Source organism: Oryctolagus cuniculus, chromosome 2 (genome assembly GCF_964237555.1).
Source record: "Oryctolagus cuniculus chromosome 2, mOryCun1.1, whole genome shotgun sequence".
NCBI classification, from domain to species: Eukaryota; Metazoa; Chordata; class Mammalia; order Lagomorpha; family Leporidae; genus Oryctolagus; species Oryctolagus cuniculus.
Genome location: NC_091433.1, coordinates 78147086 through 78171326, shown reverse-complemented (window position 1 = coordinate 78171326; position 24241 = coordinate 78147086). Strand labels below are relative to the sequence as shown.

At 53.7% G+C, this 24241-nt stretch overlaps 1 protein-coding gene across 1 annotated transcript in view; it reads left to right on the top strand.

Moving 5' to 3' along the window:
* The first annotated feature begins 14322 nt into the window (after nt 1-14322).
* PRAG1 (PEAK1 related, kinase-activating pseudokinase 1) overlaps nt 14323-24241 on the top strand; it is a 52862-nt gene continuing 42943 nt past the window's right edge. The window contains exons 1-3 of the mRNA XM_070068513.1: nt 14323-14460; nt 19314-19712; nt 21903-23638. Of these exons, the coding sequence (XP_069924614.1) occupies nt 19401-19712; nt 21903-23638 (2048 nt within the window). The 5' untranslated portion in view covers nt 14323-14460; nt 19314-19400. The remainder of the gene's footprint in view (nt 14461-19313; nt 19713-21902; nt 23639-24241) is intronic.

The following is a 24241-nucleotide window of genomic DNA, read 5'->3' as shown; positions in this document are numbered from 1 at the left end:
CCAGCCTCCTTTGTCATCATGGCTGAGAGAACACGGAGACACCCACAAGGCCTCCAGGAGAGGCGTGTTTGTCCTAACTTGGAGCAGTCAGAGGAGGTTTGACAGAAGTAATAGAAGAGCAGACATTGCCTACCCTCAAGACCGAAACTTTGTCAGGTGATTAGCTCGCCGCCGGGGCTTGGCGGGAAGTGAAGTGCCTCCTTGCTGCCCGGTAGCTCCAATTTCTCACAAACGGGCTCCACTTGAGAGCGTGGCAGCGGTTGAGGACTGGGGCTCGGCAGAACGCCTCCAGCTTGGCTGCTCTGGGAGCTGCGAGGATATTGGAGCTAACAACTCAGAACGCGGTGAGCTCTCGGAGGGTTCACGTCCCCATGCCTTGCCCTGCACTTGGCACAGAGAATCAAGCATTGGCTGAAGCAACCATTATGATGATGTGGTGGGGAGGCCTTGCCTCTCTCCTAGTGCTCGCCCTTCCAGTGAACAGAGATGGGTCTGATGCAGAGTTTAATGTTCTATAAATGAGTCAATTGGGCATTTTCCAAAGTCGGAAAGCCATCAGTAAAATTTAAGACTTTTCTTTTTTTTTTTTTTTTAAGTGTTCATTTATTTGAAAGTCAGAGTTACAGAGAGAAAGAGAGAGAGACAGAGAGAATCTTCCACCTGCTGGTTTACTCCCCAAGTCACCTCCAACCTGGGCGGAGCCAGGGAGGAGCCAGACGGAAGCCAGGAGCCAGGAGCTTCTTCCGGGTCTCCCAAGTGGGTGCAGGGGCCCAAGAATTTGGGCCATCTCCACTGCTTTCCCAGGCCATTAGCAGGGAGCTGGATTGGAAGCAGAGCAGCCAGGACTAGAACCCGTGTCCATATGAGATGCCAGTATCAAAGGTGGCAGCTTTACCCGCTATGCCATAGCGCCAGCCCCCTTAAGACATTTCCTTTCATTGTATCCTTTCTCTCTGTGTTGCTTTCCTTCTTGCTTTTTTTTCCTTCCTCCCTTCCTTGAGGTTCGCTTTCTTCCTCCACAGTCGAGGATGCACCTTAGGGATGTCTGTCACGTTGTGCTTTAGAGCGGGCTGGGACCTCGGCAGTGAGGTTCTCACACGTCCGTCGCGACACGTGGTCAAGTGACCTGTAGAAAAGGACCGGGTTCTGAAGCCTGAGATGGGCTCCGCCGCCCCGACTGTGTGTCCTGGGTAAACACAGAACCTGTGCCACGCTCAGGTTTCTCTGTACGACAGGAACGCAGGCCTGGGAGGGAACCCAGCTCCCCTGACACTCAGCCCAGGGCTCCTGCGTTGGCTCCCACATCCTACCAGTGTCTTCCTGTTCATCCCCAAAGTCTTCCACGAGCTGCCTTCCCTCTTGAACCCCCCATCTTCTCTCTGCTTTGTGTGCATCTTCTTCACACCCTTCTCTGTGATGCTGGAAGATGACAACGCCTATCCCAGAGAAAGTACTGGAATTTTGTTCTTTCAAGTTCATGCCAATATATTCACATTCTCCAAGAATGTGACATTAAATGACCAGGGACCAGATAACCTTTGCCACATCTTGCCCCTTCCCCAAGCTCCATCCTACCAAGTGCCCAATCCTATGTATGCCAATTTCAGTGCCAATGTCCACGGAGAGGGAAGACTCCCTTGAGTCCCTGGACCACAAAGTCCCTCCTCTCCATCCCCCTAGAGCTCAATTCTGTGGAGCACCTGTCACAGTGCGCCATCAAAACTTCCTGGCCCCATTCGGCTCTCTCCTTACACCCCACCGTACTGCCCTGTTCAGAAAGGGAGGATGCTGCGTCTGTCCATGCTTCATTACTATAATGAAACTCCAGAGGCAGCTGCTTTACAAGGAAAAGAGGTGTCTTCAGCTCACGGTGCTGACATTAACTCAGCTCTGGTGAGGACCCAGCTGGCTGAGTCACATCCTGATGGGTCACACCTTGGAGGGAGAGGGTGTGGGAGCAACATCACATCACCAAGAGTGATTCAGGGGTCATGCTCAGGCTTCTGGGAGTGCTCACTCCCGGAGACCAGCATTGCTTCTGGAGGGCAGTTCCCCAGGGACCTATCCCCCTAGGCTCCACCTCTTAAAGGGTCCACCACCGCCCACAGGGCCACCCTGAGGAACAAGCCTCCAACTCATGAGCCTGTAAGATACAAATGCAAGCCATCTTCAGATGATCGCAGAGGTGAACCTGTTAGGTTCATCTCTGCACGATCACGCCTTTGCTCAGAGCCTGGCACAGGGAGTGTCCTTGCCAAGAACTTGCGGAGCGGAGGTGAGGATACGCTTGCTGACGAAATCTCTGACAACACTGTCGCTTACTGAGGGTGTGATAGGAGGACTCTTGGACAAATTCCTGGAAAACAGGCATTATGGAAGCACTATGCAGGGCCGGCACTGTGGTGCAGCAGGTAAACCTCTGCCTGCGCTGACGGCATCCCATATGGGCACTGGTTCAAGTCCCGGCTGCTCCACTTCTGATCCAGCTCCCTGCTAATAAGCCTGGGAAAGCAGCAGAAGATGGCCCAGGGGCTTGGGCCCCTGCCACACATGTTGGAGACCTGGAGGAAGCTCCTGGCTCCTGGCTTCAGACTGCCCCAGCTCCAGCCATTGCTGTCATTTGCGGAGTAAACCAGCAGATGAAAGATCTCTCCTCCTCTGTGTCTTTCCCTCTCTCTCTTCCTATAAACTCTGCCTTTCAAATAAATAAATCTTTTTTTTAAAAAAAAAAGAAGAAAAAACCACTATGCATGAATTTCAAAATTTTCCTACATCAAAATAATACCTTAATTCAATTTACCACAAGTTGTTCAAAAAATTTATTCATTTTTATTCATTTGAAAGGCAAAGCAACAGAGCAAGAAAGACAAAGAGATCTTCCATTCACTGGTTCATTCCCTGACAGCAAATGCCAGGGTTGAACCAGGCCAAAGCCAAGAATCAGGAACTTCATCTGTGTCTCCCATGTGGGAAGCAGGGACCTAAGTACTTGGGCCATCACCTGTTGTCTCCCAGGCACAGTAGCAGGGAGCTGAATCGGAAGGCGGTACCAGGAACTCCCTACGGTATGGGATGTGGGTGTCCCATGCAGCGTTTTAACCCACTGTATCACAATGCCCACCACTTCAAAAACTTTTTGAAGCATTGTTATGTGTGCCAGCTTCTAAACTAGGCATGATAGATAACTTAAGTTTCTTCATTTTGAAGATTTCTTCCTTCTTTTTTTAAAAAAAGATTTATCTATTTGCAAGGCAGAGTTACAGAGAGGCAGAGGCAGAGAGAGAGGGAGAGAGAGAGAGAGATAGAGAGAGAGAGAGAGAAAGTCTTCCATCTGCTGGTTCATTCCCCAACTGGCCGCAATGGCCAGAGCTGCACTGATCCAAAGCCAGGAGCCAGGAGCTTCTTCCAAGTCTCCCATGTAGATGCAGGGGCCCAAGGACTTGGGCCATCTTCTACTGCTTTCCCAGGCCATAGCAGAGAGCTGGATCAGAAGTAGAGCAGCCAGGAAGATTTATTTCTATTTATTTGAAAGGCAGAGTTACAAAGAGAGAGGGAGAGTCAGAGAGAGATCCTCCATCTGCTGGTTCACTTCCCAAATGTCCACAACAGCCAGAGCTGGGCCAAACCAAAGCAGGAGTCTGGAGCTCCAGCCGTGCTTCCCACGAGATGTCAGGGGGCCCAAGCACTTGGGCCATCTTCTGCTGCCTTCCCAGGGGCATTATCAGGGAGCTGGATTGGAAGCGGGGCAGCAGGGAGTTACGCTGGCACTAATACAAGATGCTAGTATGGCAAACTGTGGCTTAACCACCCTCCTTAGCCATCCCTGGGTTCTTCCACTTTGAAAACCACCCTTTGAGGAAGACACCACTCACTGCATTTTACAAATGAGAACACTGAAGCCAGAAAAGGCCCCAAGAACAGGCACCCAACTCAGTGTCCAGAGCAAGGGGAGGTTTTCCAAAAGAAGCAACAGTGGTGACACCCTCGCTTTACTTTGCCCAAGTCTGCCGAAACCAAATGTATCTGGCAGCTTAGCAATCTCGGTAGGGATATGATATCTATGAACTGACCACACAACTGATATTTGCCAAAGCTCTATTAGCTGTGGGAAACATCAATAAATATGAGATGGAACCATCTGGAATAGAGCTTAGCCAAGCTAATTGAGCACAGAAGGAGAGGTCAGTATTTCTTTGCGCCCCCACCCCACCCCCATATAGCTCCTTGGAAACCAAGAACGGCGCTCTTCTGTCTCTCTTTAGATACTGCCACCCATCTGTCCAACACGGGGTCAGCTGAATCTGAGCCCAAAGGTTGGGAGTGTCTCCGTGATTTCTGGTCATACAACAGCGGGGAAATGCCTGTTCTTTCACTGGATCACAAACAAAGCAACGCTATGCCCTGATATGAAAGTCACATTTATTTTCACTCTGTACACCCGCTCTGCAGGATCCTGCACGTGAACGCTGCGGCCATCCCCACTCAGACTTAGTCAGCTGAGTTGGAAGGGATTTCGTGTTTGTTTTCTTTCTTTCTTTTTTTTTTTTTTTAAAGAAAGGGATTAGTGAATTCATGTCTGTTTGAAAGCAAATTCCATGTTGATCAAAACACCAGCTCTGTGCGCTGGCCGTGAGGGCTCTCCTCTGTATCTTACGATGCTGACCTAGGAAAGAGGAGAATGGCTAAAGACAGACCCATGGAAAGGCGAATCAGAGCTAAAACGCTGCAGCTCCCTCACCCCATCCACGCACTTTTCCCTATTTTTCTTCGCCTTTCCTGCCTCTTCTTGGGAAGCTTGGGAAGCTGCTTTCTTGTTCAAACAACCCCTAGAGGGCCGGCCAGACTGAAATTGCGGCAGGTGGCCCCTGGGCCTGGCCTCACAAAGCCTGCTTGTTAATGAGCCCCGTCACGTGTCCTTGGACCCCCTTCCCACCCAGCCTTCTCCACGTCTCTCATTGCCAACCACCACTACTACTTCGCAAAGAGAAAGCACTGAGCAGCCTGTCAAAAGGGCTATTATCCCGAAGACTCCTTAACAAGGCCCGGGGCTTTCCAGTAAGTTAGCCCAAGCGTTTGCTCCCCTCCCCACTTCCAGACAAGGCCCTCTCCCCCATTCCCATTCACTGGTGACTGTAAAGTCTGTTGACTCTGTCTGTCCTGGTCTGTGGCCCCTGGCCACCCCACCAAGAGTCCCTCCAGCCACCATTATTCAATGTCTTCCCAGGCATAACCGATTAGGAACAGAACACTGCACCAAGTCATCCTCTGAGCGAGCAGCCTGCAGGGATGGGGACAGTGTGACACGTCTGATGCGGAGCTGAAGCAGGGGACATGGAAGACAAGTGACTTTGTGCAAACCTTCTTGACTTTTGACAAGTCTGGCTGGGTCAGTCTCCCGCCTCCCTCGATGCAGATGCATACTGAGAGTGCTCATGCTACACGTGATGACTTGTGGAGCTGGAACTTGCCAGGAAGAGCCAGTGGGTACAGCTAATGAGTGTCCATTGGGTACCACACAGTCCGTGTCCCTCCTGAAACTGAAGAAAGCCTGCCTGCACCCACAGGTTCCACGGAGTCCCCTCCGTCACCCCATCCCACCCTACACAGAAACCAGACAGCGTGTGCCTTTTGACTGAATTCACACTCTCAGAAGCCAGGAAGCAGAAGCAGGTGAGAACCTTCCTTTTGGTTTTACTGTATATTATACCATAGAGAGAAATAAGAAATTTCCCCTGGGTTACGGGTGCTGTATCACAATGGGATTTTCTCCCGGTCTGGTTATTAGTAAAATGCTCCCAGAGCCCTCAAGAATGTCTTAAACTTCTTTTATAGGCATGTTTACTATGGGAACCATCAGGGAAGGAAAGAAAAAAAGCCAGTCCACTTCAAGGATGAACGAGTCAACACTCTATTTTTCAACAGGCTAATAAAACTTTACAACAAATGGCCAGTGGTATGTATAGTCTCTCTAGGTAAATAGAAACCTTTTTCTTTTCCTGCTGCTGAACCATCCTCAGCAAAACTCGATTGCAAGCACCGGTAGACATCTGTAAGGAACATGACCTAAGACAGGGTCCACTCCAGGGCATTTTCATGAGTGGGCTTTGGCTCACAGTGGTAACGGTGTCCAGACACCTTCTTTTTTATTTTTTTTTATTTGACAGGTAGAGTTATAGACAGAGAGAGAGAGAGAGAGAGAGAGAGAAAGGTCTTCCTTCCGTTGGTTCATCCCCCAAATGGCTGCTACAGCCGGTGCTGTGTCGATCTGAAGCCAGGAGCCAGGTGCTTCTTCCTGGTCTCCCATGCGGGTGCAGGGCTCAAGCACTTGGGCCACAGCAGAGAGCTGGATTGGAAGAGGAGCAGCTGGGACTAGAACTGGCGCCCATATGGGATGCCGGTGCCGCAGACAGAGGATTATCCAAGTGAGCCACGGCCAGACGCCTTCTGTAGAGTCAACAAGACAACCCAGAGGGCAGGGCAGGCTGAAGCCCACTGACCAGTAAAACCAGAACTCTGGTTGCCTTGGGGAAGACAGAGAAGGCTACGGCCAGGGACGGGACGAGGGACTGCAAGAACACAGGTGATATTTCGCACCTGTGTTGAGCAAGTGGCTAGAGGCCTGAGCTTCCCATGACTTTATACAACTCTGGATCCATCTGTTTCCTACAGAAGTTCAAAATCGATGGCCTTGGGAGTGACGAATGCGGCTGAGATTTCTGAGGTCAGTTTCCTCTCTCTCTCTCTCTCCCCCCTTCTTTTTTGTTTTTAAGATAACTTTCTTTTTTTAAAATATTTATTTATTTATTTATTTAAGAGGTAGAGTTACAGAAAGAGAGAGGGAGAGACAAAGAGAAAGGTCTTCTATCCACTCGTGTGCTCACCAAATGTCTGCAATGGCTGGAGCTGGGCCGATCCAAAGCCAGGAGCCAGGAGCTTCTTCTGGGTTTCCCATGTGGATGCAGAGGCCCAAGCACTTGGGCCATCTTCTGCTGTTTTCCCAGGCCACAGCAGAGAGCTGGATCAGAAGAGGAGCAACTAGACGCGAATTGATGCCCATATAGGATGCCTGTGCCACAGTGCTGGTCCTTCCCTCCTTCTTTAATTGTGTAAAATGTATTATTTTATGTAGTTTTTAAGTGCACAGTTCAATGGCATTAACTCCCTTCACATTATCGTGTAACCATCACCACTAACTCTGGAACAGTTTTCATCATTCCCACGTGCAACCTGAGACACAATAAATGAGCTCCCTGCTCCTTCCGCCCCAGACCCCAGCGACCTCACAGAAGTGCAATGGACGGATTGTTTTAGTCCTTTGTGATTGGCTTACTTCACTTCATGTCATGTCCTCAAACTTCCTCCATGTTGTAGCCTCTGTCAGAAGTTCCTTCCTTTTAAAGTGCAATACTGCATTCTCTCTTTTTACAAGCAACTTTACTGAGATAATTTACATACAATCAAGCACCTTACATGCAATTCAATAATTACTAGTAGATGTATCAGGTTGCTCAAGCATTGTCACATCCAGTTTTAAAACATTTGCGTTGTCTACTACATCCCTCACGACTGTTGGCAACTAATCCCCATTCTCATATCCCTCCCCCTCTTCCAGTCCTGGGCAACAGCTCATTCACTTTCTTGCCTTGATAGATTTGTCTTTCTAGATGTTTTATGTGAATGGGATCAAACCAACAGTAGTTATTGCATCTGGCTTCTTTTTCTTAGCCAACACGTGTGGGATTCACCTGTGCTGTAGCATGTGTGAATATCTTACTCTTCTTCATTACCGACCAGTATGCCATTGAGTGGAATAGTACTGATGCATTCACTGATCGATGGACATTTGGGCTGTTTTTCTCTTTGGCTACTGGGGCTAACGTTGAATGAATGCTGTGTGGACTCTGTGTGGACGTATTATCATTTCTCCTAGGAGTGGGGTTGCTGGTCAGAGGAAGAATTCATGTTTAACTTTTAAAGAAATTGTCAAGCTCCACCCCGAAGTGGCTGTCCCATTGGAGGTTTCCTTTCGAGATTGAACGGATCCTTCGACTGGGTTTGTTTTTTTTTTCCTTTGTAATCTTCCCAACGTGAAATATGCTGCTTCCTTCCAACTCTGACCCCAGTTCAAGCAGTGGGAGTCATGAATTAATTCCTCAAATATTTCTCATTTTCATGTCCTTCACTCACTGGTGAGCTCACCTCAAAGCCAAACAACCATGAAAACTTAGAGGAACTGTGTTAGGAAATGTCCCTAGGGGCGCCTGGGCAAGCTGTATTGCTAATTCAGGGCCTTGGAGTCCCCATTTGTAAGTAGAGGATTAGACCTGGAAGATGTTTGATGTCTTCTCTCGCCATTCACTCATCAACAGAAGTGGCTATGGACCCGGAATGACCCCTGGATGGCCTTGACATCCGTATGCCTGGGGTCATACCCCCAAACGCACAGGTAGAATTCCTCACTCACACATGTGCCAATGCAGTTAAGGGACTGACCCTTCCTCCTCACCACCACTGCAGAGAGGGGCAGTGGAGGGAAAGGGGCCCAAGGTCTCTGGAGGACAGGTCAGAGCTTCCGCAGACAGCGTGGGAGGACGGCTGACCTCCCTGTTACAGTGCTTGGGCTGGCATTACCCCAAAAGCAAATGTCAATCAACGTATTACGAGTGAATGATTTAGAAAGATTTACCTTCTACCAAGGAGGAATAACCCTTGTCACACCCTGCATTTTCCAATTGAGTTCATTTTCCAGGCTATGATAACAAAGTACCAAAATCCGGGTGCCTTCAACAACAGAAAGGCTGTCTCACAGTTCTGGAGGCTAGAAGTCAGGGATCCAGGTGTCAGCGGGGCCAGGTTCCAGCTGATGGTCCTGGGGAGAATGCACCCTGGTCTCTCCCAGCTTCTGTTGTAGTCCTTGGCTTATAGATGCATCACATGGGCCACAGGGCCACCTTCTCCTGTGTGTCTTCCTGTGCCGGTCCTCTGTGTCTCTTTGTCCAGTTGTCCCTTCTTAAAAGGACATCAATCATATTGGATTAGGGCTCATCCTAATAACCTCGTGTTGTTTACTTCTGGGAAGACCCTACTTCCAAATAAGGTCACATTCCGAGGTACTGGGGCTTAGGACTTTAACAGGTCTTTAGGGCAGTGGAGAGCAATTGGGAGAAAACACTATTCAAGGCATAGCAGTAACACTTTTAAAAAAATGCAGCTTGCAAAAGCTTCATAATGTGTGTGTGTGTGTTCACTGAATTCACACCTCGCTATAACTATACCTACAAAAGAAAGAAATGTTTTCCTTCTTTAATGTTCACATCTCAGCTCTGTGGGGCTTGGGCACAAAGACTATACACATCTTGAAACTCTGAGATGTCCCCGGTTTGAGATTCAGACATCCTGCCATTGTTATTTAAATAATACCTTTCAGTCTGGGCAGGAATAAAAAAAACCTTCAGTGCTTGGGCGGTGATACTGTAAATTATTTAGAAGGCTCTATCCTGCCTAGTGCTACCTAGGAATAAATTTGGGGAAGAATGAGATGTTGGATAAGATTTTTAAAAAAAAACTTGCAACACAAGGACGTGGTCCACAGTCACTGGATGGGACTGACGGATGAGACCTTGAGTCTCCGCTTGAGATCGCTTTGGGTTGGCAGCAAAAAGAGCTGGTTATTGCTCTGGGAGGAAAGAAAGGCAGAGTGGGGCCCTTGGTGCTTGCTGGAGAAGGCTACCTTCATGGCAAATTTTCAGCCCATCTTTTGCCCTCTGTCCTTACTGTACTCCCAAGCTCCTCCATGGCGGTTTGGGGACCCCAATGCCATCAGGGCAGGCCCAGCTGCAAGTGTAGTCTTGGGGAGCAGTGCCCCTGGTTTCCAGGTGCAGCACCCTCTCTCCTGCCTGTGGGAAATGCTCCTCTTCCCACTAGCCTCCCTGTCCAGCTCACACTTCCCATCCTGTTTGTTTCTTTCATGGAGTCCCTGGCAACCCCATGCTGCTACAAAGAAAGCAGCCCGGAGTTCAAGCTTCTCTCCCATGGAATTCCCTGCTGTCACCCCTGTCCCTGGCTGTGTGTCTCTCCAAGAGTCCTCTTTTCAGACTTACCTGGAAATGGAATACCCTGGAAGAGAAGGGGCCAAGGTCCTTTCCACCATGACCTTCTAGGTGACTGTGCCCCCTAATCCTCACCTCTCTCTATCATTTTTGCTACTTCTTCTCAATGTTCCTCTAGCCTCTTTCATTCACCCCTGGGGCTCCAAACACCACTTCCTTTTTTTTCTTTAAGATTTATTTATTTATTTTAAAGTTAGAGTTACACAGAGAGAGAGAGAGAGAGAGAGAGAAGGAGAGGCAGAGAGAGAGAGAGAGGTCTTCCATCTGCTGGTTCACTCCTCAATTGGCCTCAACAGCTGGAGCTGTATCTATCCGAAGCCAGGAGCCAAGAGCTTCTTCCGGGTCTCCCACATGGGTGCAGGGGCCCAAGGAGTTGGGCCATCTTCCACAGCTTTCCCAGGCCATAGCAGAGAGCTGGATTGGAAGTAGAGCAGCCGGGACCTGAACCTGCGTCCATATGGGATGGCAGCACGGCAGGCGGCAGCTTTACCTGTTATGGTACAGCGCTGTCCCCCAAACACCTCTTCTGGCAGGAGAACTTGGCTCCAGAAGGCCAAAGAGGGAATCCTCTGGCTTTCTTGTGGGGACTCATGTCACCACCAGTCCACCAGGCTCCAGGCGTTAAGATTCATTCTGTCCATTGTCAGGGATTCCTTCCTTAACAGCAGCACCTGCCTCAGGATCTCTGCGAAGTTTCAAAGAGAAAAGTGACGTACAGTGTTTAGTATGCAGCTCCCCGTGCAGAGGAGCTACTCTGTAGCATAAGCCATGGTTAGTCAGCAGGTGATCGGGCGTAGGGAGAGAGCGGAGCCAGCTCCCCATCTCTCAAGCCCATTGCACACTGACTGTCCACCCTGTTTCCTCTGCTGTCCCCCTGATCAAAGGCCCCTACTCCCATCTGCAGCATGTATGGGAACTGCAAGCCAGGCTCCTTAGCTCCAATCTCTCTCCCCACTTCCCAGTCGTCTCTGGGATACAAGATCCACAGACAGCTAAGGAAGAACTCACCGAATGATGTCATTCTGCCACTCCGAAATAACACGTTCTTGTTGGCTCACCTAGAAACCAAACGCTTCCCAGGCAGTGCCTCACCACATTCCCAGGCGCGTCTCCAATATCCACGCTCCAGGCAGACTGAAAAAGTCGTCTCTCCCGCTCCCACGTCCATTCCTGTGTGGCCACCACGCTCTCCGTCTGGAAAGTCCCCATTGTCCACAAATAGAAATCTTTCTCATTCTTCCAAGTCTCCTTCCTCCATGAAACCTGTTTGTCTGTGTGTCTTTTTGTGTTTTTCCTTTGAGCCCCCACCGCCCCGGGCTTATCTTCCTCTCTCAGAGCTTACATTTTTCTGTCTTACCCATCTTTCTTTGCTTTCCCTCCGGTGTCTCATGCAGAGCTTCATAAGTCAAAGGCCACTCAATATTCACTGAGTCAATATTCATTGACTCAAACTGAACACCTTTCTCACTTGAAGGTAAGAATCGTCTCTCTTTTCTCCCGCTGGAGCAATATCACGTATGAGATGTCTTTCACCCAACCTCCGTGTTGTTTGGCCAGCTTGCACTTCTGTGATAGAATTCAATGGTACCCACTTTCTAATTTTACACTTTTGCTTTTCTAATTCCAGACTTCTTTTTTTTATTTTTAAAATTATTTTTTATTTGAAAGGTAGGGTTACAGACAGAGGAAGAGACAGAGAGAAAGGTCTTCCATCTGCTGGTTCACTCCCCAAATGTCCGCAACAGCTGGAGCTGAGCTGATCCAAAGTCAGGAGCCAGGAGCTTTTTTCTGGGTCTCCCATGTGGGTGCAGGGGCCCAAGCACTTGGTCCATCTTCCACTGCTTTCCCAGGCAATAAGCAGAGAGCTGGAGGGGAAGAGGAGCAGCCAGGACACAAATCGGTGCCCATATGGGTTGCTGGCACTGCAGGTGGAGGCTTAACTTACTGTGCCACAACACTGGCCCCAAATTCCAAACTTCTTTACATTCACCAAAGCACTCTGTTTCCATGTCTTCTCCTAACTTCCTAAAATTTCCCTCGCGCAGAAGGGAGTCTGTGGACGAACATATTAAAGCAAACAGCTCTTCTTCATGCTCTGGTCTGTATTCCGCAGCCCAAACTCTGTGGTTAAAAACATCATGAAAATGGACTGATAAGAGCTAGAAGCAGAATGCTGTGTGTACACAAATGGCACTGCATTGCGGGGTGCAGTCTGGAAGTTCAAGCAGAATTGTTTATGAAATGCATGAGCTGACTGTAGCTAGGCTGAGGAAGCCACTTACTTAACAGGCAATGGTGGAGCAGTGTGTGAGAGTATGGAGTTTCGTGTGCACCCAACTGGCTCTTTTGAAGTATTTTTTTGATTCCTTTCATTAGGCAAGATGAAGCCATCTTTAGGAACATGTTGCTGGCATAAAACGATGCACCTTGCATGTCAGCAGCTACAGTATAATGCGTTTATTTTGTGTGTGAGCACAGCAAATCACTGGAGGACACAGGTTACTAACACTGAATGAACCCTTGGACAGCTGTCCCAAGCCACAGAACCACTAGAGGATCTTGTCACACCATGGCGGTTGCTTCTTATAATTCTATTCTTTTGCCTGTTAGTGTAGCAAAAAGAAATTAGGTAAAGAGAAAAACATAAAGTGTACAGGAAGTGCCTCGTGTGTACTCAGTGGAGCCTTTATTTACCATATGGGGCCAGCGTCTCCCTTACAGTGGGCTCTACTGGGGATGAACCCAAACATCTGGCCTGGAACCTGGCAGGCAGGAACTTCTCAAAACACCTTCCCCTCCTGGGTCTCTAATTGAGCCGGCCCAAGGCTCAGCTCTGGTGGATGCTAACCGAGTTAAGCGGAGGCTTCCTTCCTATGTGTTCAAGTGATCTCCCTCCACTTCGGGAAGAAAGATAGGGCTGACTACCAGCCCTCAGGGAGGGCAGCCTGGGAGGGTGGGACTGCCTGTGGGGTCACACAGCTCTGGGTCCCAACGCTGGGATGACCGCTTTATCAACTGCGGAGCCTTGAAACTGACGTGGCCTTCGGAGCCTCTGTTTTCCTCTCTGTAAACTGGGGATAACGGTGGTCCCTTCTCCATTGGGGTTGCTTGACCCAGGTGAGCATGTAATGAATGTTGGTTCTATTCCTGTCCCTCCAAATGTCCCTACCCCACTCCTCAATTCTACTCATCCTCTTAGGAGAAACGGGAGACTTGGGAACATGGAGGAAAACCCAGGAACCTTAAGGGACCCCCTTCCTCTGTCAGTAGTAGGGGCTCCCAGGCTGGCACGGGCTGGCCGGCAGAGGACCGGAAGTGGAATGGACCATAAACTGCTTCTCGGGGGAGGGGGACAGAGAAGGCCACAAGGGAGTTTTTCCGGGGGGGTCTTCTTCCTGTTCCGCTTGGCCGATTTTTCCCCACCCATGCAGAGCCCTGGGAGGTGACCTCGGCGCAGGCTCCCTGAAGGAACGCCCGGGTCAAGGTGCACGGGTCCCGGGCAGCAGATGGAAGGGGAGGGAGCGCCGTGACTGGATCGCGGCTGTCATTACACTGAGTGAAGAAATCTGTAGCCCCAGGACTAACTCAGGGGATGACTCACTGGAAACCGTGCAAACTCAGGTGCAGTGGCCTGCGGAGGGCCTGGATGTTCCAGCAAGCTGGAAGGCCAGCTCTCAGCAGCCCGATCCTTGCATTCTCCCTCTAGAAAGCTCCAACTCAAAGGCTGAGCGATTTGCAGAAAGCCCAGGTCTCTCCCGCGCCACCATCCGTCCGGGGGTGACAGCAACCGGCACCCCAAGTGCCCATGCCGCCGGCCTCAATGGTGCGCTCAGGAATCTACCCCTGCTTCTCCTTCCCTGAGGGCTGCAGGGCACCCACCCCCAAGCGAGCACCCTGTGGCAAAGGGAAGCCTGCACGCGCCGCAGCTCGCGCCCGCACGGCCGCGCGGAGCCCCCACGGGGCAGGGGCGCCTGCGGGGCAGGGCGCGGGGGTCCGCCGGCTCCTGCGCTCGGGCTGGGGCGGAGCCTCGCTGTCGGAGCGGGAGGGCGGGCCGGGCGCGCGGGGTGGCGGGAGCGCCCGCCGGGGAGGCGGCGGCGGCGGCAGGCGCGCGGGCGCGGAGGGGCGCCGGGCGCGGGGACTGCGGCGGGGCGGCGGGGGCCGGGCCGGGCGGCGTAACCGGAGGCTGAGGGGGCGGAGCCGCGCGCGCAGCTGCCAGCCGGCCGCGGGGCCCAGGCAGAAGACACCCGCCCGCGGCCGGGCACGCACCGCGCGCCGCTCCTCTCCGAACAATGCTCCGCGGCGGAGGGCGGCGCGGCGACCGACGGCGAGGCCCCGGGAGCGCAGCCCCGAGGTGAGCCCCGACAACGTGCTGCAGAGGCGGCCTCTTTTTGTGTGTGTCTCCCATGGCTAACGTGGCCGCACCGAGGAGGTCGGAGGAGCGCGGCGGCCGCGGAGCGCGCGACCCTCTGTCGGCGTTCCCCGGGGTGACAGGCGGCCGCCCGGGGCGGGTGGGGGGCGTCCTGACCGCGTGCGCCCGGGGTGGCGGTGCCCCGAGGTGGGGACGCAAAGCGGGGAGGACCCGGGAGGCGGAGGGCTGTTACCGATTCATTCGAGAATCGCGCTCTTGGAGACAGGGAAACTTTCCTGGGAGTTCCGGGAGGGGGAAGCGACTGTTGGGGTGGTCCTTACTGCTCCTTTTGCGCCAGCAGACGCGGGCTTTGGGGGTCCGCCTTTGTGGACGGAGCAGCGAGCGAGTGGCCGGCCCGGCTGCTCGGACCGGGCCCCGGGGGGTGATGGCTTGGGGGCGCGGGGTAGGTGCCTTCGCTCAGCGATGCGAGGTGAGCCCGGTTCCCGAGAGCCCTGGTGGCTCGCTGGGAAACACACGCCGAGAGCCCGTTTTCCCCTCTGCCTGTGCCGCCCGCTCCCGGCCGGGGACACACACACACACACACAGTGCACTGCGGATGGGAATGGAGGCGGCAGAAAGTGTCGCCTCGCCGTGTGTGTCCGCCCGCCAGGTCACGCTCCGCGCGCCCGGGCACATGGTTTCGCAGAGCCGATACCGAAGCCCAAAGGTCCGGGGCCAAGGAGTTTGGCAATGCACGCAGCCCGTGCGTCCGCAAGGCTTGATTGATCACCCGGCCCAGCTATAATATATCTTGAGCAGCCAACGTCCCCTTCCCTCCGGGGGAAGGGACTTTGACAGGAAACCCAAGGGAATCCTGCAGCTAGCTGAGGTCCTGTGAGACCCGGGTCTCCTCCGAATCGGTTTAAATATCACATTGCTTCTGCTGAGGTCAGGTTACACAGCACTGGAAAGAGAGAGAAAAGAAAATAGAAAGTTATGTATGTTAACTTACCGTGTGTGTGTGTGTGTGAAGGCTGTGACTTTTTTCCTTTCTGCCCGGCAACCCTGGCCAATGGACCGTGTTGAAATGCAAACACTTTTCTATACACGGTTCCTTTTTTTCTGGCATAGCATTCATTTGATTACAAGATATAGGGGAAAAAATTTAGACTACTTTTTTTTTTTTTCTGGAATTCTGTCACTTCAAGGTAAGGCACGAGCGACTTGCTATGCAAGTATAAGGGACATTTTGAGCTAAAATAGTCAATACAGTGGATTTGGCCACCCTGATTCCTCAGATTCCTTGTGAAATGGGGTGGGAGTGTATCTGACAGCTTCAGTCTTGCAAATTGCAGCCACGAATGTAGTGCAGAAGTTTGCAGAGGCAAAGATATTTTATCATGACTTGCATCAGAAGGAATGCTGAGATCTTTTTCTAATCTTGCACTGCAGCCTCCTACTGAAATGGGCGAATTTGCATAATTCTGGGGGCTGCCTCCCCCCCGGAGGGAGGGAATGTGGGCTGGGGAGGTGCCATTCCCAGGCTGTGGAGAGCTGGCACTGCTGGGGCTAGCCTCAGCGCAGCTCCTGCTTCAGGGGTGCCATTTGGATTTTTCCTCCTCTTTTATTGGAATACTAGACGAGGGTTTCAGGCTTGACATGGTGGTGAGCTGTTTGCTGGGACCCGAGACACCAGTTGTAGCAGGATGGTGGGGTGCCTGGGGCTTCATGCCGTTTTCCAACAACTTTACCTTTGTGTCCCTGGGCAGCTGCGTGCCCAACCATTGGAGAGTCTCCCAGCTGAGGACGGGAGGGATACCCAAGGAAACGCCTGGCACATTGGTAACCTGGAGCCTGGCTCGCTCCCAGGGCTGGAGCGGGCCATTGGCTGCAAAGGCGGGAGACGGAAGGAGTCTCTCCATCAAGCAGCCCCCGCCCCATGATAAGTGTGTGTTCCCATTTCCCTGTTGAAGTGGTAGGAGGTGACCACCTCCAAGAGCTCCTGTGGGAATCTGGTGGCCCCTGAGGGAGTGCTTGGATGCCCAGCCTTCTCCGAGGAGCCAGCTGGAAGCCAGGAGCCCACACAGACCTGCCTTCCAAACTCTTCCTCTGCCGCCCCGCCCCGCCCTGCAGCAACCAGCCGTGGGAGCCCTGCTGCTGTCTTTTCTGTGGGGGAAATCCACAGGCTGCACCCATCAGCTGCCCAGGAGGACACCCACTCCTCACCGCTGAAGACTGAAATAGTTCCTCCACTGCTCCTCTCCTTGCAAAATTCAGCAGCAAGCCTATGGCTGTCTGTGGTTCGAGATTGTAGGAGAAAAAAAAAACCAGCCCTGCATCCTCAGTGTGTTGAATGAAGCCCAGTGACCCCTTCGGGAGAATTTGGCAAAGAATGAACCTGCTACTCGGGCATATTTGGAGAGGAGAACCTGACAATCAACTTAAAGGATTAGATCTGCGGCCTGGTGCTGTGGTGTAGCTGGTAAAACCACCGCCTGCAATGCCAGCATCCCATATGGGCACTGATTCATGTCCTGACTGCTCCACTTCCTATCCAACTCTCTGCTAATGGCCTGGGAAAGCAATGGAAGATGGCCCAGGTGTTTGGGCCCCTGCCATCCACGTGGGAGACCCAGATGAAGCTCCTGGCTCCTGGCTTCAGCCTGGTGCAGCCCTGGCTGTTGGGGCCATTTGGGGAGAAAACCAGTGGATCGAAGATCTCTCTCTGTCTCTCCCTCTTTCTCTGTAACTGTGCCTTTTTTTTTTTTTTTTTTTTAAGATTTACTTTATTTATTTGAAAGATAGAGTTATAGAGAGAGGTAGAAACAGAGAGAGAGGTCTTCCATCTGCTGGTTCACCCCCTAGATGGCTGCAAAGGTGGGAGCTGCGCCGATCCAAAGGCAGGAGCCAGGAGCTTCTCACGGGTCTCCCTTGCGGGTGCAGGGGCCCAAGAACTTGGGCCGTCTTCTGCTTTCCTAGGCCATAGCAGAGAGCTGGATCAGAAGAGGAGCAGCCGGGACTCGAACCGGCGTCCATATGGGATGCCAGCACTTCAGGCAAGGGCGTTAACCCACTGCACCACAGCGCCAACCCCTGTAACTGCCTTTCAAATAAATAAATAATCTTAAAAAGAAAGAAAGGGATCCATAAGGCCTGAATGGTGATTGCCAAAAGACAAATGTTTTGCTTTTATTCCCTAGTGTCCTGTCTGCATTGAGATTCTGTAGGTTTCCTCGGTGACTTTGGAGGGCAAAGGGGCACCCTGTGGGCCTGAACCTGATGCATGAGTGCCCTTGTGTGTGTGGGAGACAAGACAGGGAGCGCTTCCCAGAGACAGGAAGGATCTCAGGAGCTCCTGGCACAGGCCACCTGGTTAGTCCTGTTGATGATGTAGAGAGTTTCAACCTCAAGGAGATTCTCCTGGGAGCTCAGCCAGCCCTGGGGCCTAACCTTGTCTGTGTGGTGAGAATCCGCTCCGCAGAGGGGCTCCAGGAGATGTTCTCAGGCACCCTCTGCTGCCAGGAAGCCCATGCGTTCTAAGCCGCTGGCCAACTGCACGGCCTCACCACTGCCGTGGCAAAGTGCAGGGCTGCCGTCACAGCCGGGCTGTCTCTCCAGAACTGCAAACCTTCTGTGTCCCTGGACAGGTCTTAGGTTTTCTTTTTTTAAAGATTTATTTATTTATGTGACATGCAGAGTGACAGAGAGAGAGGGACAGACAGAAAAGCATCTTCCATCCGCTGGTTTACTCCCCAAATGACTGCAACAGTAAGGCTGTTGGGCCAGGCTGAAGCCAGGAGCCAGGAGCTTCATCTAGGTCTCCACATGGGTGGCAGGGGGGACTTGGGCCATCCTCCGCTGCCTTCCCAGGTGCATTAGATGAATCAGGGTTGGAAGCCAGGCTGCTGGGGTTTGACTTCACTCTGATCTGGGATGCTGCGTTGCAAGCAGCACTTAACCTGTTGTACAACAGTGCTGGCTCCTAGGCCTTAGTTTGTGCCTGTACCCTAGTTTGCCCATCCATAGAATGGGGATAACAGTGACTGGATGGATGTTATTGGGGTTAATTAGGTAGTAGTCCCACCCCTTTGAGCTCTTCTCCGATGGTGCAAACTGTCTGTCTTCAGCTTCACTGTCAGAGCAGTGAACTCTTCAGGTTGATGGCCTCTCCAGAGTTACTGATGGACAAAACCTTGATAATCCTTAGCCAGGCCAGCGGGCCCTGAGCTGTGTTGACCTCACTCAGCCCAGGGTTGAAGGACACACAGTATGCTCTGTGTGTGTGGAAGGCGAGGGTTTGTCCCCAAGATAGCAGACCTCCTGGCAAGTCTGCTCTGGGGGTCAGATCAGCACCACACCATCTCCAGCTGCACCTGCTCAGGGCGGCGGATTCCAGTGCCACCTCCACTCTCACAACTGATTTTCAGGCATGATCAAATCACTGTTCTGATTTGCCATGCTGCTTTGGAGTTCTCGTGTCTCTGTGGCCAGTGTCCCAGGACCTGCACTGCCAGCGGCAGGGAATAAATACATGGGCAAGGCACAGGCTTCTCAACTCAAGCTCTGTGTGATTCCTTCCTGGAGGGGCCCCGAAACCTCCAAGTGCCCAGGATTCTGGGAGACTTAGCCTCATGGCTTTCATGTGTGCTCCATGTTAGTGGGCCTGTTTCATTTTTATAGAGCTGATAAAGCCACACCAGTAGCTAGCGTCTGAGAGCTTTGTACGAATGAGTAAGGATGCCTGTCTTTACCTTTTGCCGCCTCCTTAACTCCTTCCTTCCCTTCCAGACTCTCACTGCTCACACAGCGGCCCTGGGTTGGGCAGGTCTAATCGGGCGAGCGTTCTGTCTTTCCAGGAAGTCATTCTTGGCCCCACCCCTGCCACCCGCAAGACTACAAGAGCAAGCCGGGCACAAGATGACACGGCACCCTGAGGGCCCACGATGCAGCAGTCCATCCGACTGAACCCTGAGCCCTTGAAGATGTCAGCGTGCAGTGACTTTGTGGAACACATCTGGAAGCCCGGGTCCTGCAAGAACTGCTTCTGCCTGCGGAGTGACCATCAGCTGGCGGCCGGCAGGCCCCAGCCCCGAGCAGGCAGCCTGCCCCCCAGGCCCGACAACGGCCGCCTGGAAGATGACGGCGTGAGCAGCTCGCCCTACTCCAAGCCCACGATCGCTGTGAAGCCCACCATGATGAGCTCGGAGGCCCCCGACGTGTGGACAGAGGCCGGCGTGAGCACCGAGGTCTCGCAGGTGAGGCTGACTAACTTCTGTGGCATTTTTCCAGGGGCTGCTCCTGTTCCAACACTGGGTGACTGGCTGGCAGCCAGGGAGGGCTGTCGGAGCAGGAATCCTGCAGGGCTGGCCCCTCGGTGGCCCTTTCCCGACTGCAGCGTGTGGCTGGAGCTGCCTGCCTTTCTGCTGACCCCTCCAGGCTAAGAACCATTAATCCAGCCCTTCAGAATTTCCTCCTGTGATTTGAAGACGCTGGAGGGGAAGACAAGTGAAGCTTTTAAAAAATTACTAGCAAGACTTTTACTCTTCATTTGCATATTGTACAATGCCAATTTTATTTCTTTTAAAAGTTTTATTTAATTATTTGAAAGCAGAGTGAGGTGGGGAGGGGGGGCAGATAGAGAGAAAGAGATCTTCCCTCTACTGGTTCATTCCCCCAATGGCTGCAATAAGCCAGGGCTGGGCCAGGCCAGAGGCAGGACCCTGAAACTCCATCAGGGTCTCCCATATGGGCGGCAGGGGCCACTTTCCTCTGCTTTCCCTGGGTGCCTTACCAGAAAGCTAGATCAGAAGTGGAACAGCTGGGTCTCCAGCCAGCACTCTGATATGGGTGCTGCTGTTCTAGGTGGAGCTTCAACCCGCCGTACCCCAATAGCCAGCCCCAACAATTTCTTTAGCTTTTTGAAAAAAGTTTTAAAATTTCTGCTGGCTGCCTGTTGGGCCTCTTTGCCTGAGCTGGTTTTCCCTGGTGGTGAGCAGGCCAGGAAGGGTGTGTTGAGTCGTGTGGAAACAAAGGTCACTTTCCAACCAGGGGACACCTCATTGAGGAAAGGCATTTCCTGTGAGCCCCACGTCCCTTTCAGGCCCGCCGGGATTGTCCCAAGCTGGTCACACCCAGCCACCAGGCCATTCTCGGCACTTTGAACTGTCACACCAAGTTCAAGTTGAGAATCTCTGAGAAAGCAGCCAGAGGCAGGCCTTCCTCCCAGGCTGCTTCCAGCCTTGGGGCTGGGTGAGGACTGGAGAAGGGAAAGGAGTGGAACTGTGCCTTCAGGGATGGTAACCACAGTCAGTCGGGCAGGCCAGCTGGTCCACCCGCGGCTCTGGCCCAGATGGCAGCTGTAGCTGGGAGAAAGAGCAGCTTGTTGGTGTGGTGGGCAGCAAAGCCCAGCAAGACGCCAGAAAGCCCGGAGGCCCCTCAGCGACCACCCCTCAGCCTCCTGCCTTGTCCCTGCCACCCACTCAAGGGTTTTTTTTTTTTTTTTTTAAAGATTTATTTATTTATTTGAAAGTCAGAGTTAAACAGAGAGGAGAGGCAGAGAGAGAGAGAGAGAGGTCTTCCATCTGCTGGTTCACTCCCCAACTGGCTGCAATGGCTGGAGCTGTGCCGATCTGAAGCCAGGAGCCAGGAGCTTCTTCCAGGTCTGCCACATGGGTGCAGGAGCCCAAAGACTTGGGCCATCTTCTACTGATTTCCCAGGCCACAGCAGAGAGCTGGATAGGAAGTGGAGCAGCCAGGACTTGAACCAGCAGCCATATGGGATGCCAGCACTTCAGGCCAGGGCGTTAAACTGCTGTGCCACAGCGCCAGCCTGGTACCCAAGGGTTTTAAACTCTTTAAGAGCTTTGGTTTCTTCAGGAGTGCACAGTGACAAGCTTATCAAAAACAAACAAACCAACCATGAATGCAAAGCAAAAATTAAACACCACACAGCCAGTGTGAAGCCAGGAGCCTCATCCAGGTCTCCCAGGTGGGTGGCAGGGACCCAAGGACTGTGGCCTGCTGCTTTCCCAGGCCACCAGCAGGGAGCACGATGGGAACTGGAGCAGCCGGAACTGGAACCCAGTGCCCATATGGGAATCCTGCTATGCCACAAGGTGGCTCCAACCCAAATATTTGGGAACTTAGTTTACCTGCCACCTGCAAGCAAAAAAGGCAAAATGGCTATTTTGGGTTGTGGTGTTCCCCTCCCCAACCCCCATCCTACAAACTTCAGCCCAAAGCATGACAGACCCTGGGAGGGAAGCAGAGTGCAGTGTCTGGGAAGATGACCGGCCGCCTGGGTGCAGCGTGGGGACCAGAGGGTGTGTGTGCGCCGTGTGTGTGCCACCTGCTGCCTAGCTGACCCGCCGGCCACTTCCCTCTCGCCTCGCCTCTCGGCCTCCTGCTCTCTCTAACGCCAGTCTTTTAACCCCCGGGCCGCACAGGTCATCTGGAGACGAGCCCCCGGCAAGCTGCCCCTGCCCAAGCAGGAAGACGTGCCTGTCGTGTACCTGGGCAGCTTCCGCGGCGTCCCGAAGCCCGTCGGCCCCTGCGCCTCCGCCGAGGGCGGCCCCCGCTGCCCACCTGCCTACGCCGTGGTCGGCCTGCACAGCCTAGAGACCCGGGGGGACAGGAGCCCGGCCTTCCACCCCGTGAGCTTCCCGGACGACAAGGTGGGCCGGGAGGAGAAAGCTGAGCTGCCCTCGGCCCAGGAGAGCTTCCGCCAGAAACTGGCGGCCTTCGCGGGTCTGAGCTCGGGCGGGCCCCGCGGCCCCCGGCCCTGCCCCTCGCCCCCGCCGAGGGGGTCGCTGCCCTCCGAGGACGACAGCGACCAGAGGTGCTCGCCGTCCGGGGACAGCGAGGGCGGCGAGTACTGCTCCATCCTGGACTGCTGCCCTGGCAGCCCCGCGGCCCAGGGCGCCTTGCCTGCCGGAGGGGACTGCTCGCCCCCGCGCTGGGAGCCCACCGCTGCCGAGGAGAGGCGGGCCCTGAGCGGCAGCCCTGGCCCCGCTGCCTACCCGCCCCGCCTGGGCCCCAAGAAGCCTTCGCTCACCTCAGAGGCCGCCAGCTCCTCCGATGGCCTCTCCTGCTGCAGCCGCAGCAGTGGCACCAGCAGCCCCTTCGCTCCCCACCTTGACAGCGATTACTGTTCCCTGGTGAAGGACCCCGCCCCCGCGAAGCACCAGGACTCAGGCGGCTGCCACGTGACCCCCAGCAGGTGCCTGGGGCCTGCGGGGGAGCCCCAGCCCAGGGAGGCCGTGCTGCCTGAGCCCATCTATGCTGAGAGCACCAAGAGGAAGAAGGCCCCGCCAGGCCCTCCGCGATCCCAGGCCAAGGCAGAGCAGACAGCAGCCGCCCAGGGCCAGGTGTGGACCAGTGAGGCCAGGGCTCACAAAGTAGCAGCGGGCTGGAGCCAGGACAGGGAAGGCTCGGACATGGCTCCGCAGGTGGGTGCCACCATCACGGTCATGGCAACCCACCCCGAAGAGGACCACCGGACCATCTATCTGAGCAGCCCGGACTCGGCAGTGGGTGTGCAGTGGCCGCGGGGGCATGGCAGTCAGGACTCCGATGTGGGCCAGGACGAGACTTCAGCCAGGCAATGCCTGAGCTCCAGGGAAGGCCATGCACACGATACCAGCGAAAGCGGGCTCAAAGGGAGGCCTGCCATCCCCCCCAAGCTGTCCAAGAGTAGCCCTGGGGGGTCCCCCGTGTCATCATCCCCCTCCCCGCTGGCGGACCTCGGGGAGGGCAGCCTGGGGCCCGCACCTGTGTCCAGAGGCCCTGCTGAGCCTACTCCTTCCTGTCGGACCAATGGTGCTGCTGCCAGTGACCCTGTCAGGTGCCCGCCACCTGCTGCCACCCCCTCAGCCGTGGACCAGAGGCGGCCCAGGTACCAGCCAGGTGCTTGGAGTCGCCAGTGCCGGATAGAGGAAGAGGAGGAGGCAGAGCAGGAATTGCTGAGTCACAGCTGGGGAAGAGAGACGGAAAATGGCCCCATGGCCCCTTCCAGCGCCTCCACCTGGCACCGGGTGCACCCCACCGACGGCTCCTCCTCCTCCGGGCAGCACGGCAAAGCCAGCACGGGCATGAGCAAGTCGGCTTCTTTTGCCTTTGAGTTTCCCAAGGACAGGAGTAGGATGGAGACTTTCTCGCCTCCTCCCCCGCCCCCGAAGTCCAGGTGAGTACCCCCGTGTGTGTGAACACAAGGAGAAAAACAGACATACAGGATATTTCAGCAAGTTCTTGGGAAATGGCATCAAAAGGTTTGGTTCAAAAAATGTTTGCACTGTAACAGACTTACCTTTGAATCCCCCTTTCCATGGACTTTTTGAAGTGCCCCCTCACCAGTCTGTGGGACGAAGGACCTGGCTGCCTCTCCCGGGGTCTGCAGGCCCTGCACGCCAGGCCCTGTGCCTTCCCGCCGGCCCCCAGGCAGCCTGCAGAGAGCGGGAGTGGCGGCTTGCACTTGAACTCAGTGCACAAACCAACACACACTGTCATTCTTTCTTGCTGCCCATCTTTTTATAATCTGGTCTTTTGTTTTTTTCCTCCATCTCTCTGAAGTCTTCAGCAGGGTTTTTCAAGGAAAACCGTGAAATTTTTCGTTTGTTTAAACACGCCTAAGAGGGCTAACGGAAGTCAGGCCTCAGAATTTGGGGAGGCAAACTGGCAGAGCCAAATGTGTGCTCGATCAGCTGTTACCAGGATGCCAATTAGGCCTTTGGGCCAAAAAGCAGAAAAGAGGGAACTTTGCACGTGGTTAGTAACCCTCAGATGTGGG